The 14,837-nt window shown below is 41.8% G+C and overlaps 1 protein-coding gene across 3 annotated transcripts in view; it reads right to left on the reverse strand.

The window, feature by feature from the left end:
* LOC124341979 overlaps positions 1–14,191 on the reverse strand; it is a 31,687-nt gene extending 17,496 nt beyond the window's left edge. For 2 of the 3 annotated variants that reach the window (XM_046794933.1, XM_046794932.1), the window contains exons 1-2: positions 13,597–14,191; positions 529–703 (exon numbers count right to left, since the gene is read on the reverse strand). In XM_046794933.1, coding sequence (XP_046650889.1) covers positions 529–655 — 127 coding nt within the window. In that variant the 5' untranslated portion in view covers positions 656–703; positions 13,597–14,191. The remainder of the gene's footprint in view (positions 1–528; positions 704–13,596) is intronic. The other variant, XM_046794935.1, reaches the window with a different exon arrangement.
* Positions 14,192–14,837: the final 646 nt, after the last annotated feature.

Raw genomic sequence — 14,837 nt, forward strand, 5'->3', positions numbered from 1 at the left:
TTTGTTCCATAAAATATTCTCGGGACCTGAATTTTAATGGATTTACTGTTGATTGAAGATCCCATGTTTTTTGTGTATCGATATTACGCCTGAATGATTTTTTCTATTAATCTCATCTTTGTGAAAGAAAAAAATTAACTAGCCAAACCTTAAACTCGTTATCGTTTGCTTTGAACGATTTTATATTTGCAAATATTTGAAAGATTTTTATCTCACAAATTATTGCTTGGGGCATGGTTGGTTGAATTCTTTTACCCATTGGATAAAGTCCATCTCGTCCTGTGAAGGATGGGGTGATCCATCATGCGCTAAAAACCGTTCTCTTCTCGAGTTCTCTTTGAAATTCTGATGGATCGGAAGATGCAACATTTTTTCTGCTTTGTTTAACTCAGTTAGGCCAAACCCTATCTTTACATTCACTGATCGATTTTTCTTATTACAATCGATTTGAATCTACAGTGTGGATTTGTTTCACGTAGAAATCAGTTACTGAAATATTAAGGAAGGCCAAATACTCGGTCCTTTTACCTGTGGAAATTTTGGTAAACGAGGGTTCTGTTGCCGTAACAGCACAAATTTGGTGGAGCACGATGATGAAGAAACTGGACAGCAAAATGACGAAGCAGCTACAAATGAACCCGTTAGCACCAGCCATTTTGTAGTCCAGCAAGAGTTTGGTTGGAAATCAGACAGTACTCTTCTCCTAAAAATTGTAAATAAGAAATGGATTAGAATTGAAGAAATAGGGGAAAAGGTCGTGCGGATTTGATGAATGAATTAACAAATGAATAACCAGGAGATGCATCATAAAACCTTGATTAGATTTGTTCTGCAACAATCACGAGAAACGATTCGCTTTTTACTCGGAATAGATTCAATTAGAGATGGAATCATAGGCAACTTTGCCCTCGCTTTCCTTGTCATTTCACATTCCAGCGCGATCCACCCATTTTCGACGTTGCTGGCGCATTTTCTGCATGCAGCCATGTCACAAAAATAGGAGCGTAAAAGCGTTATCCTTCTCCTGCGCACACAACACGCCCGAGCTGCTAATACAATTATTTCTCTTGGTCCCCTGTTTCTGCCGCTGTTTGAAGGGCCATTCCAGTTGGATTTGCGCTTGTTACAGAATACAGACAGAGCTGCTCTTCTTCTTATTCCTTTCGCCCACGAAAAAGATTTCATGAGAGTTTTAGAATCTGTTGGAAGGTCTCCTTTAGAGATATTTGTCAGTCGTATATCTTGAACGTTGCATATCAGTTTGGACTCGACTTCATTAACTTATTCAGCGTGCAAGGAATGTAGTATTTATAAGTTAATAGACGTGAAGGAGTAGGGCGGAGCGAGAATGTTTAGTCAACGTTTTAAAACGCATCCTGCGACGTAACGGAATTATCTTAAGTGATGGATGGAAAGGCGTAAATTACGGCATCAAGTCGACGCTGCTTCGGGACTGTCATGAAATGTGTTCATTGTTTCCTTTTTGAGAAACAAATGTTGGAATTTGAGATAAAAATGGGAAATGTGTCGTCCGTGTCACGTTAGGACGAAATTAGTGCAACCCGACTAACTTGGAGAAGTGGGAAGATCTTTCGTCGTCTTTTTCTTTTTATTCTCGAGGGCATCGAACCCATCACTTTTCTAGCGTGGATCTTATCCGGTTCACTTCTTTTTCTTATTCTATTTTTATTTTATGCAAATTTTGTGCGCGAGATTAAATCAATGACGTGTCAAGCTAGGACAACTTATTATTTTTTTAAAACAACAATTCGGCCAACGGATCAAGTGTCAAATGAATGAACAGCCGAATTGTTAAGGAATAAATGGACTGAAGGAATTTAAATTGCTTTTTAGAAAATATCTCCATAACTTAACAAACTGGTTCGCTCTACAGTTGTTTGACATTGTACCGAATGAAAAGTAGGCAATGTACCTCAGCCATTTTCTTCCTACTAAAATGGCCTTAAACTTTCCGCATTTCCTACATTTTGTCAAAGAGACACTGGGGCCAACAGCATGCGCCGTGTCCTGGTGGCGATTATCAAAGTCAAAGGGAGACAGCAGAGAGATTTAGTTGGCCCCATCTGTGCACTTGTGTGTTATCGAGAACCTCTTGGGAGATTGTCTGTTGTCGAGCAAAAGGAAGAGATAAAAACAAAACTCCTTTCATGTTGGACCAAAGGAGTGAACTGTCGGTTGAGTCTCGTCCTACCTTTTTCCTCCCCCCTATTTCCCATTGTACTTTACTGTAAAGCGCAATCCATCATTGCCTTTCACACACGTAATGTGTCGACGACGAGCAATTTCTTTTCCTTTGAATCGATTCCGCTGAAAATGATGCGTAAATGGCCATCCATGTTCCTCTCATCCCAAGTACTTCGATCGATCATTTTCGGCGGTGGATTTAGCAACAGCCAGCAGCTGGCCACGAGATTCTAAAAAGATTCTAAAACACCCCCACATCGCCAGACTTCTTATTGATGGACCCTGCGTATTTATACACGGCGGATGTGAATAAGATTCGAGAAAAGAGACGACGATTTCCGGGCGGCTTATTGTTGACTAGAATTTGAGCAGCTTCCAACCGACAGCCTCTCGTTCATCGACGAGACAAGTTCCAACATCCCACCACATCCGCCCAAAATCAAACACAAGGATTTTGTTGTAGTGTGTGCAGGCCATGTGTCATCCATGTGAGGTGATGTCGTCGAGTCCGTGCCACTTTTTCTTTTTTTTCTTCGATCGACACTCCCACTTGGTCCTCCTCCTTCCACTCGAGTTTGATCTATACACCACCACGTCAGACCATAGACTAGACCGTATGAAATACAGGCATGAATCTTTTTAATGTATGGTCTTTGTATTTGAGAGGAACAGGACTCGGTTGGAAGATGAGGAAACCACCGATGAGGAAAGAATTCCACAATTGGGTCACGTTCCTATATATACGTATATCTCTGGCTTAGTAGCAGGACTTTGTCTGTTTTCCTGTTACCGCTTGTGTAATATATCACCGTAACGACTTCGATAACCGAAATGAAAAATTTTTTGTTTTTTTCCATGAAAGATTGATTTATTGGAATTTCCTTTTTTCTTTGTCAAATCAATAACCGTAGCGTTGGAATGCGCTAGAAATTATCTTCTTTTTCTACATTTTCTTCGTCATCACGAAATAATAGGATTTTTATTATTGCACTTTTTATTTTTATTTTTGTGCGAGGGAAACAGATGAAAGGCGTGTTCGAGATCAAAAGCAACGAATATCAATATTCAACGTTATTACATTTTCTTTAAATATTTGAAAATTATGACGGAAAATATTTGTCGATTTACACACTTTTTTTCGGCAATCATTGTTAACGAATGTTTGATTCTCCTTCTCGGAATAATAATGGCAAATTTGTCCTGAATTTAGGATCATGAGATATTTCTTGGAATGTGTAACAAAAAAATTAGTTGGTAATCGTTTCTGAAATCTACTTTGCTTCGATTTGAATTAAACAGCGTTATCAAATCCAAGAAAGACAATCTAGTCTTTTAACATTTTTACCGTTAGGAAGTTCTGATAGACATCTACGTACGTCTTTTTTTAAAAAACTGAAATAGATGGTCTTAATCGTGCATGCCCACTATAGATCACAGAATCAAAGTGAAATGTCAGCGATATAAATTTGAAGGTACGACATCTTGTCAGACCACACTAGCCACGGTTGCCGCATTGAACCGTTACGAATGTTGCAGTTAATACTGCACCCTCGCTTCGACAGGTACGATTGAGTTTCTGAAAATGTTGAGCTCGACGATAGACGATCGTCTGTAACGCGTGAACGGACGTCGTTCCGGCGACCGGAGGGCCAATCCAATTTTGTTTTTCTTTCTTTTGTCTTTACTTTGGAAGTAGTTTTATAATGTTGGTGCCGGGCAGCAGCCCACCGTGATCGCCGGAAGCCGATTAGTAAACAGGTTTTTCTATTTTATGGTAAGGAAAGGGGGAAAAAAAATAAGAAAAAGTTTTCCAAATCTCTTGAAAGAAAAAAGAAACACAACTGCACAGCAGCGTCAAAGAAAATAACGGGCGTAGACCATAAGGGGGAAACGACGAGTTGAGGTGAACTTTGGAGTTTCAAAGACATTGAAAACGTTGCTGCAGGAGAAAGCAAAACGAAAGGGGAAAAATGTAGCACAGTTGATGCTTACCAAGTCAAGAGCTACTCAATCCAATCAAACTTTTGTTGTCAAAAATTTGTTTTTTTTTCCTATACATCCCTTTGCCAAAAAGTGGTCTAAAAAAAGACTAGCGTTGTGTGGTTTGGTGAAGATAAAAGATTCTGATGGAGAAACTTAACTTGACGTTTCAAGTTTTGAACCATGTATAGTAAGCCAATCCTCATGTTCTTTAAAAATGGTGAAATAGACGTTGATTTGCTTATTGGACTATTTGGCTGATTCTGGCTCATAATTTAGAAATTGGAGATGACAAAAGATATGTCGGCTACGCACGGATCATCATTCGTGGATCCCATTTCTTTTGATTTCTTCTTTTCGAGTCATTAATAAAAACTCGCCGTATACTTTCTTTCATCTTTGTCCTATTCAACTTTTTCCCCCTCAGCCTTCTGTCTGGCGCTCGAGCTTTGGACCAATCAATCTAATGAGCTGCTTCTTGTCTTGTTCCTCTCGTTCTTCACTGTGACTTGAGCAAAGGCAACAGAAAAGAATAATGAGGTTGAAATCCCCGAAAAAAAGACAAAGTTGCGTTGCTTATCAGCCAAGAACGATTAGGCAGTAGCGGCATGCACATTACTACTCATCAACCCCTCGGTGGGCGCTATTGCCTGGCTGACTCCGCCCGCCTGAATCTATTGCAGGGCCCCTTTCGATTGCCACCAGCATTTCTGTTTCCTATGTACGAATGTTGGACAATGACTTGATTATTCCGAAACTTTTGAATCGGACCATTAAGAGACGACACAATTTGGTGGTTCCATCGCTCGTGCGCGCCATGGTGTCAAAATGGAGTCGGACGGACTGGATGTCGCCTGACAGCTACTCGCCCGTCTATTTAGTCATTTTGAGTTGTTTTAGTGCACGTATACGTAATGCATAAATCCAAGGGGGGGGGGGGGAGAAATTGTGTCGGGAGTTGCTGCTGTTGCTGCTCTTGTGTTTGCCTCGCTGGAGGAATGTCGTTGTTTGGGTTCTCTCTCTCTCGTCCGTTCTCCTGCGCTCCTTATTTCCTCGTTTCGCCCGTTTTCCGGTGCGATAAGAAACTTCCTCTCCCTTTTATGGTCAGTCGCCTTCTGCTCGACCAACGCATTTGAGGAAGAAACCACCACTAGTAGAGAGGAAAAAAGAAAAAGAGTATCGTTTTGATGGAGGTCATTGGCTCGCCAAACTGGATGGCCGCTCGAAGATAAGATGGCGACCGTGACTCGGTGTGTGTTTCCTGCGCCACCAAATCTGTTGGCTTAAAAAAAAGAAAGCAGGGCGAAAAAAGGCGAGTTTGGATGCTGCTGGTAAAATAAGGTTCCATTCTAGTTCTATGTGGTCAAGCGAAAAGTCATCCAATCTTAAGTCTTTTTGTCTTGGTTATGTATTGTACATGTTCCATGTTGGATTCTCTTTTGCGCAAGCTGGGCTCTCAGTATGTATAGAATCACCCCCGGAGAAAGAAAAAACAAAGTGGGCCGGGCGCACTCTCTGTGCGGCTGCTGGCCGCGTCCTATTCATGTCCGGTACAGCAGAGTGAGGCTTATATCGTACTATGGAGAGCCATTAGATCAGGAAGCATTTTCCTGTTGTCATTTTGTCCGCTTTCCTTTTCTCTTTCTCCTTGTGATTCTTGGTGCGTATCCTGCCGCCCTTGGTAGCCACCAATGATGACATGAAAAGAAAATGGTTCTAAAAGAAAAAAGAAATTTAAAGACAGCTGGGCCGAAATGCGTTTTCATCCAGTAGTACTCTACACGGATTTGTGTGTCGGAACAGATTCTGACCGTATGCAAATGCTCTTCAATCTTTTTCTTTCAAAGTTCATCGACCTCTGAAGAAAATGTGTTTGTCACTACAACAGCTCTAGGGCTCCCTTGATTAAGTTATTGTTGACAGTAGAAATGATTGGATTGGAAGGGCAATATTTCCTTAACAGTCGACAGTTTACTTTCAACTTGTGTCTGCGGATTCTGACACTTTGATCGTTCCTAGATGTTATTATGACTTATTTCTCTTTTTCTCTGTGGAAAACGATCAAACTTCTTCGGCGTACTGTATAACCCCCCATCTATCTGGAATTGTGTACTTTAGGCCGTTAGACGACGACATTAAACCCCCGCCGGAGTTTCTCGATATGTCGAATGACCGACTCCACAGCATATTGCCATCCGCGATTTCTCGAGAATTTATCTTCTCCCTTGTTTAGCACTTACTCTTGTTTGTTTTGTTTGTTTTTCTTTTTGTTTTTCGTGACACAAAACGACACATAAATGCCGTCTGCTGGCCGGACACGATATAGCACTCACTTCTTCAATTGTTGTTGCTGTTTTTATTTAGTGTCGATACACAGCCACTTACCAGCACGCAATATGAAACCGTAATTTAAAAAAAAAAAAAAACATTTCTGTCCGCTTAACTAATCAAAATTAGATTTTGCGCAACTGAAATAATACAATAAAGTCGGAGGTCAGATAAGAGATTGGCCGTTTTGATATTTCTTTCGGAGTACGAACTGATTCATCTCATCTAATATGTGGAAGTGGAATCAAAAGACAGCCCTCACGTCCAGCTATTTGTGTAGGATACATACATAGGCAATCGTGTTTCACGCACGGACGCGCAGAACCATCACGACATCGAAGAGGAGGGCTGGGCAACCAGAAAAAAAAAGAGAAAAGGGCACACGTTGTATCCACACACAGGCCATTTACTAACTCAACTATGGCCACTAACTTGGATGGATCGATGACATTGGCTCCTGTTCTTGCTGCTGGTCTCTCCCGCCGTATTTTTGTATCGCGCCCAGAGGCTTCGCCCCTTTTGATATATACCGGACGGAGAAAAAAATCCTATTCCGATTTTTCTTTTTTCAAATCGTATAATCGGATTGGCTCTTCTACTTTTTTTGTCCGCATGAGACTGCTGACTTTTTGTAGGCCTTTTTTTGGTAGGAAAAAAAAAGGGGTAGGACAGACGCAACGACCTCAAAACTGCGGATATTTTGTGTGTGTCACTGTTGTCAATTGAACTCGGCGCCATTTTCTCTTGTCGTCATCCGCTTCTTTTTTTTTTAATTTGTTGAAACCCTTTTATTTCTTCTTCCGCGTACCGTTAGATATATATCGCCAGTTATCTGAGAATTTCAAGTCATCAACTTTTGCTCTAAAGCTGCACGTGGCTATGCGATGTCGATCGATGTTCTTTGAACTCTTGAAATTTCTCAATTGTTTGCCAAAACTCTTATTATTAGCGATTGATGCGCGCTGAATCGTTCTGGCGCTCCATTCATTGCCAAAGTTGACGGCGGAATTGCTCCTCGTTTACGCCATTCTCTTTCCGATTTCTGATAATTGCTTTTATTATTTTTATTATTAAACAAAATTGTCGTCGTATTTTTTAATGAATTTTCATTAGAAAATCTTTTGTTTGCTCTGTACGCGCTCGAATGACTTTCGGGAGAAATGTTTATTGATCCCAGCTGTTTTTATTCCCTGAAGGCTTCCCATATATACCCTAGAATGGTTCGCTCGCCTTGTTGTGTGCTGGACATATTTTGTTGTTGTTGTTTGTCGTTGTGTTGTCGTGTCTCTCCCCCCCGACTTGCGCTGTCTCTCTCTCCAAGTACATTCTACGTCGTCATCTGAAATGATAACAATAGAAATAACTGGACGGCCGAAGGGGATCAGCCTTCGCTTCTTGTCTGCGGGGGGCAAATTCTCATTAAGCATCAACTTCATTAGCTTATGGTCCGGAGGACCCGGGAGGAGCCCGGTCTCTAGCTGATACTCTTTAGAAATGAGGAAGGGGGGCTATCTGTCATCAAGGAAATCCAGCTCCAGCGGCTGCTCCAATCCACTACAAAAGCTCGCGGTTGAGAGGAATCGTCGTCGGTGGTGGTGACCAGCGGTCGGCGAAAGAAAAAGATTCACATGCACAAGACGTGTGGAATGATATCAGAGCACAGCCGAGCGCGAATATAAAAAAAGAGAAAAAACAAAAGAAAGTGATGAAGCGACGGAGGGGTTAGGTCTTCCATCTCTGACTAACTTGTCTCTCCGCCGACCAACTTCTGAGGGTCCATAGACCCCACACTACGGTGGTCTCTGTGGGAAATTTATACCGCCCAGGCTTTTACTTGTGGCGGGAGTCTTAAGTCCAGGATTTATACGTCTTAACATTTCGGACGTGGGCTGGTGTAAAGTACGTTTGTGTAAACAAGGGCAACGTCTAGACATAACAAGAGAGTCGATCCCAGGTATAGATCTGACAATGTGCAGTCAGGGTTACACGCGAGAGACGCCCTACATCTTTTAGAGCTGTTCAGCCATATCACCAAGGATTGTGTGTTGTACACGTCTTAAACAGTGAGTGCTAATACAATTAAGGAATTGAATTAGAATCAAGGGCTTCTTTTCTGGTTTTCTTTTGATTGCTGTACCTTTTGAATGTTCGCTTTTTCTGACGTCAAATGTGTTTATTTTTTTGTTTTTTTTTGTTTTCTGACGTTTTCAGCGTGACATTGATTTGTTGGGACCGTGAAAAAAATGGGATTTTGGTGGGGGCTCTCGGTTGTCTTGGGGATCTCAAGGTTTACCTCCGTTGTTGTTTGCGGCCTCTGCTGGAAGCTTTTATCGGGCGTAACGAAGAAAGTGGAGCAACTACTGGGAGATGGCTTACAATATGTATAGCAAGGTCCCTTTTAGCCCCAGACGAAGACTCTTACACTCTGCTAATAAATACCCACCACCACCACCACCGTGAAGCCGGCATTCTCGTTCAATATTCTCCTCAACTTTCTCTTCTCTCTTTTCTCTTAGTTCCTTTTTGTTTCTTTTCTTTTCGTGAAGAAAAACGGGAATCTGCAGGCTTTATTCCCTGTCTAGAGCGCTGGCATCTCCAGGGTGACGGCTCTCTCGCGTCAACTGCCAATCTCAAGTCTTTCCCCTCCTTCGGGATTGCTTATTAGGTAAGAACACGTTCACATTCACGCCGAGAGGGGAGGTCCTCCCGCACTGCAGCAGCAGCAGCATGCGTCAGGTATACCATTCAAGACGCTGCTGCCGCTGTATTAAAAAATGAAAGTTTAAGTCAACTGCACACACAATAGCTTTTCTCGGTGGGATATTAACAATGCATATTCATTGGCTATCCAATAGCCCTCCCGCTTGATTCTTCCTCTTCTTCTTCTCTACCTTTAATATGCTACTAAACAAGGCCGCTCGTTTTTCGTTTTTCCCGGCTCTCTGCTGTGAACTCGACTTGACATTTTCAATGCTCTTTTAGATCTCGGCGGAAAAGTCTAGGTATAATCACCTGAGTTATAGAGTAGTAGACATCGCGTCTAATCCAACTCTGGCACACCTTCTTCTGGCTCACCGTGTGTGAGAGATCCTGGAGGATCCGCGGGACCCCCACCCGCCGATCGATAAGAGTAGACGCAGCATAACGTTGCGAGCGTGTGTACATGTATACGAGGCGCACGTGGAAATTGGTGTCGGAGAAAGGAGGCAATAGTGAATAGCTGCGCTGTTATAGACGGACTGTGGGTGGTCAATCAATCAATCAGTCGTTGTGCTGGGCTCTGATTTCTTATTGATCCCTTTGTCATCACTTTTTTTTTTGTTATTTCTTTTTTTATTATTGGCCTTGGATTTCTTATTGATTAGCTCTTTATACACTTGATTCACGTACTGTGTGCACGTATAAATGTACGTGTAGTATATAGAATCGGAGCTGAGTTGTGTGGACGAGGGAAGCTGATGGCGCGGTCGTTCTTCTGGGATCGATTTTTCGCACGGCGGCGGCGGCGGGGGTTTCTTGCGCTGTTTAATTCATTTCCCGCTGAGCATTTCAATTATTGATCGTCTTTCCGTTGAAATAATTATCCCAGATCAACGTAAAAGCCCCCGCCCGCCACTGTCAACTTGCTCGTTTTGAAAACTTTGCCCAGTTTAATGAAGTTGGAAACGTTTCAGAAACTAAGAAGAAAATGAGTTGGTGGCGCTTGTTTTATTATTACGCCTTGCACACGACATCTCTTAATCTTTTAAGTGATTCGCCCAAGCTTTAATTTCTCTTTTTTTTTTCTTTTGTCGAGGATATTATTAAAAATGAAAGATAGAAAAACAAATGATAATTAAACGGGACACAAACTCCAAAGTGGGTACAAAACTTGCTAATGTTAATACACTCTGCATCTTTTTTGAATGATTTATAATTGGTATAGAAGACGGCTGTTTATGTGGAGATAGGCGCAGAAGAGCAGAGCGTAAAAACAAGTAGGGGGAATCACCTCGAGTGGGCGTCGGGTCTTAACGTCACAACGTGACACGGCGGAATAAGAGTTGTTCAAAAAAGTGGATGGTGGGGGGCTCCCAAACGCCATTCGATCCTTGCATATTTCAGACGGCAACACCAATAAAAAGTATTCCAAGATTTTAGTTTACGTAGAATCTTGGTTTAGTATTTCCTTTTTTAGTTGTAGGTGTTTTTTCATATATAAAGGTGAAATGTTTTACAACCCGTGTACACCTTTTAGACGTGGGGGGGGGGGGGGGGGGCGCGCGCGCGCGCTAACAATGAAATATTGAGACAGGTATTCCGTGCTGCCGCCAATGTGTATTAGACTGTATAATCACGTAATATATCCTCGTCTTCGTCGTCGTCGTCTTCTCTATACATGTTTATATATAGCTAAGGTAGGGAAGACAGACTTGTTGTTTCCGGCTTATACAGTATACACCTTGTTACGTAGTCTACACACCAGCTCACGCAAGACTTTAAGGTTGTTATTTTTCCCATCCACATTTTGCGAAAGAAAAAATCGATTGGATCCTGTTGGAAGGGGGGGCTGTGAATAGCTGCGCAAGATCCTGTATCCCTTATAATGCCTGATGTTTCCATACATAAGTTATCATAATTTTGTGAATGGATGATTCATTTCTCTGCGCTAAATATTGAATAGGTTCTTAGCGACTGTATGTGTGTACTCAAGTTGCTGGCGTTATTGAGTTTATTCCTGTGTACTTTGATGAACTCCGCATCCGCTGGGTGTGAATTATTGAATATTCCATCGTAGTAGTACATTCATACTGTCTAGGAGAAGTTGGTAATCGTCAAAATGAGTTCACTGCTCACAATAATATGCCAATCGTACTCAAACTAATGTCTAGACCGTGACGTCAATCGGCTTATTTATTTTCACTTCTTTCCTCAACCAGAAAACAAACAATCAAACAGCAAAGGATTTAAAAAAGTGAGCCGATTGTTTACTTTTGGCTGGTCGCACAGTGCGGACTGGTTGACCCTCTTGTAATTTTTTATTTTTCTCACGAGCTTGAATCAATGACGTAAGAAAACTCTGACCCATAATAACCATTACGACAACAAAGTGTACACGACATTTTATTGCTGGTCGCTATTAAATAATTGTCGTTAATATTCTGAGTGTGGTGGATGAAATAAGTTTGAGATTGCAATCACCGCGCGGTACATAATTAGGGAAACTTTTCTCGTCATGTGTACGTGCTTGAGTGATGGTCCGATTCTAATGGCAATGTTGCGGGTCGGAACCCCCAACCGACAACAATCGCTTGCGGTTATTGAACTCATTCTGTATAGAGATATCGCTCATCTTTTGAATTGATTTTTGGAATTAACTCGGAATTAACAAAAAAATAAAACTTTTTTAAAACTTGGCGAAGCTTTTCAGATGTGACGCACTTTGCAATCCCGTCACCCAACTTTCCGCTTAAACGAACCGAAGGAACCAACAAGCGGAGAGCTTCTGAGAAATGAAAATGCCATCCCCAGTGTGTCCCAGCGTTTGTCTGCGCCTTGCTATACGTACATCTCTCTTGTTTTGCATGTTTTTGTTTCGCGTTGATTACATTGAAACAACTCATTTTCATTGTTGCCAAGTTTTGCATTTTCTGCTCATGTGCAGATCATGTCAAATGTCTATGAGGAAAGAGGGGCAAGTATTTTTGATGTAGACGTTTAAGAATCTTGGGTTTTATAATTCTGCTGATGGCTTTTATTCATCTCATTATATAATCTGTCAGTCGGGCGTGTTATACTATAGTTTCCCCCCTCGTCTAAATGTATATAGTCCACATTAAAAATGCGTAGCATATCCACGTGGAATCCTCCCCATTTGTTTTAATGATTTGCGAAAAATAAAAATGTCTTCCACTTTCGCAGAATATAAAAATCTTTTATTTATTTTTTGTAGAAAAGGAAAGAAGAGAGATATATACGCAGATAAGTATCTGCTAGCGCCCAAGAAAGCCGATTATTGAGATTTTCATCACGAAAAACTGGTGGGGAAAAAAAAAAAGTTTCTTCCGCTCGGCGACTCTCTCTTTCCACTCGTTGATTCTCTGCGCACACACACTTGTACGTGTGTGTATACGTTTCACCCCGGCCATTTTTGAAGTATAATATTTTGCTTCAGTAATTCCTTGAGGGCTAAACAGATCACGCTTTTGATTTGATTCGCCATCGGTTTTTTTTTGTGTGCATCTTATAGGCTCGGGATATCCTTTCTCCCAAAATATTCTGACGTGAACGGGCAAATGTAAATGTTGAAAAGATCTTGTGGAGTTAGTGGGAGTCCCGACAATTTGTGTTAAAAAAAAACCCTAAGTTGATGACGTAAATGTTATGCATTCAAGGGGGCTCTTGAATAGGAGCTCCGCTATTTTCCAATCTTGCCTTTTTGCCTGCTTAACTTTCTGTTTATACCCCGAGTCCTAAGTCGTTAGCGATCTTTCTATCTCTTCGTCATTTGCGTTGGGCTGAAATAACAAAAGCTAGGAGAGAGAAACGAAAAACTATTGCCAAGGCGAACATGATTATTCATGATCCTTGTGCGCATCAGGAAAGACTAGAGAGGCGTACTCATCTGGAAAATGAACGTGAAGAAATATGGTACACACACCAACGATGTTTGGGAGTCAACTACATCAAAGCAATAATCAAATAAGTTTTGCGGGGCCCTCGGCCCAGATCCTGATTTTCTAGACTCTTGATTGTCGGATGTGTGTGCGCACGCTAGTAGCGTGTGTGTATGTATATATTTATATATATAAGGCGGCTAGTATACAGAGTTATATAAACAGAATGATATAGACTATGTCTTTCCATCCTCCCTCCCATGACGTTGTTCAATATACATGGATATCCATTTATTAATAATAACGACTCGGCGCCAACTTGTATCTCTCGTTACAATAGTTGAACCAAGTTGGACAGGACCCAACGTCAGCCGGGAATTCATTTCCCAGGATCGCCAAATGTCACGGGCAACATATCGGAACTTGAAGGTTATACGCCTGCTGCTGTTGCTGCTCGGCCAGGAATTAATAAATCAACGCGGCTTACCTTTTTCGTCTTCTATCGACACCCGCGTTGGTTTTTTCTTTTTATTAGTTGGTTAAATTTTGTTTTCAGGTAGAAAAAGGATCGACGAAATTCAATGTGAACAATCACTTGTATTCATTTGTTGATTAGTTTGTTATGTCTTCTCTTAAAAATATTGAAAAACCAAAGTTAAAATATTTACTCGATTCGACGCAGTTGTTGTTCACACGCACAAACGAGTGGGATCGAGTCTCGACACAAATCGATTAGTTATTTTAAATTTAACTTTTTCTCAAACGACACTTAATTCTTTTCGTTCCAATTTGTGTTGTCCATCTGCGATAATTTGGCCGCTTGTTGAGTGACAGGAAGAACCAAAAACAGGAAGTAGTAGAATTGTGTTCATGGTTCGTTTTTCTTTTTCAAACTCAAATCAATTCACCTGCTCAACACTTTTAATAGATGAACAACTTAAAGAATTTGGACAAATTTTTCAAAGGGGAAGCGCGTAAAAACAAACGAACAAAATAAACAACCCAAAATAGACTGCGCGGAACGAACCGGCAAATAACAGGACTTGGGAATGGTCCGGTGCGCGCTCCCAACTAAGCCAAAATCGCCGACTGGAATGCACAGACCGTCAAATACTGATGTCAACATGCCTCGGACACGGGCAGAAAAAACGGGAACGGGAGAGAGAGAAAACCGAAAGAGACGGGCAAGAAAAGGCGTGGTGCCGAGTCTGCGCACTCCGCCCAAGGGGCGCGGAAAATAATTTAAAAAAATGAGCGAAATAACCCGGCCCACACCAAAAAATAATTAAATTAAATTATAAACCATTTCGATTTTTATTCTTTATTAATTTGTTGTCGACGAGTCGGGATCGAAAGTCGAAAAAATATCGCGACGGACTTGGAGCGGCTGCCGGCCGCCTAGTTGGTCGCTCATTCCCTGGCGCCGGATTCTGGCCTTTTTCAATTGGCGGCGGATGAGTTCCAGGTTGGCCAGCGTTTCGGCCGCTTCGGGCAACAGGCAGGTGAGGACGGCCCTGTGAAGGCATTGGCATTCGGCCCCCGTTTCCTCATCCGACTCTTTGACGTCGGTCGAGCTCCGGCATTTATTTTCCTCTTCCGCTCTGTGATCTTCTTTTGATCCGGGCGGCGGCTGCGGTTCCGTTTGAGTCGGTGTTGACGTCACGGCGGGCGGGAACAATATCCTCGAAGCGTTTCGAGCCTCTTTGGTCTTTTTGTCAAGTGAAGTTT

Source organism: Daphnia pulicaria, chromosome 6, assembly GCF_021234035.1.
Source record: "Daphnia pulicaria isolate SC F1-1A chromosome 6, SC_F0-13Bv2, whole genome shotgun sequence".
In the NCBI taxonomy this organism is placed as follows: Eukaryota; Metazoa; Arthropoda; class Branchiopoda; order Diplostraca; family Daphniidae; genus Daphnia; species Daphnia pulicaria.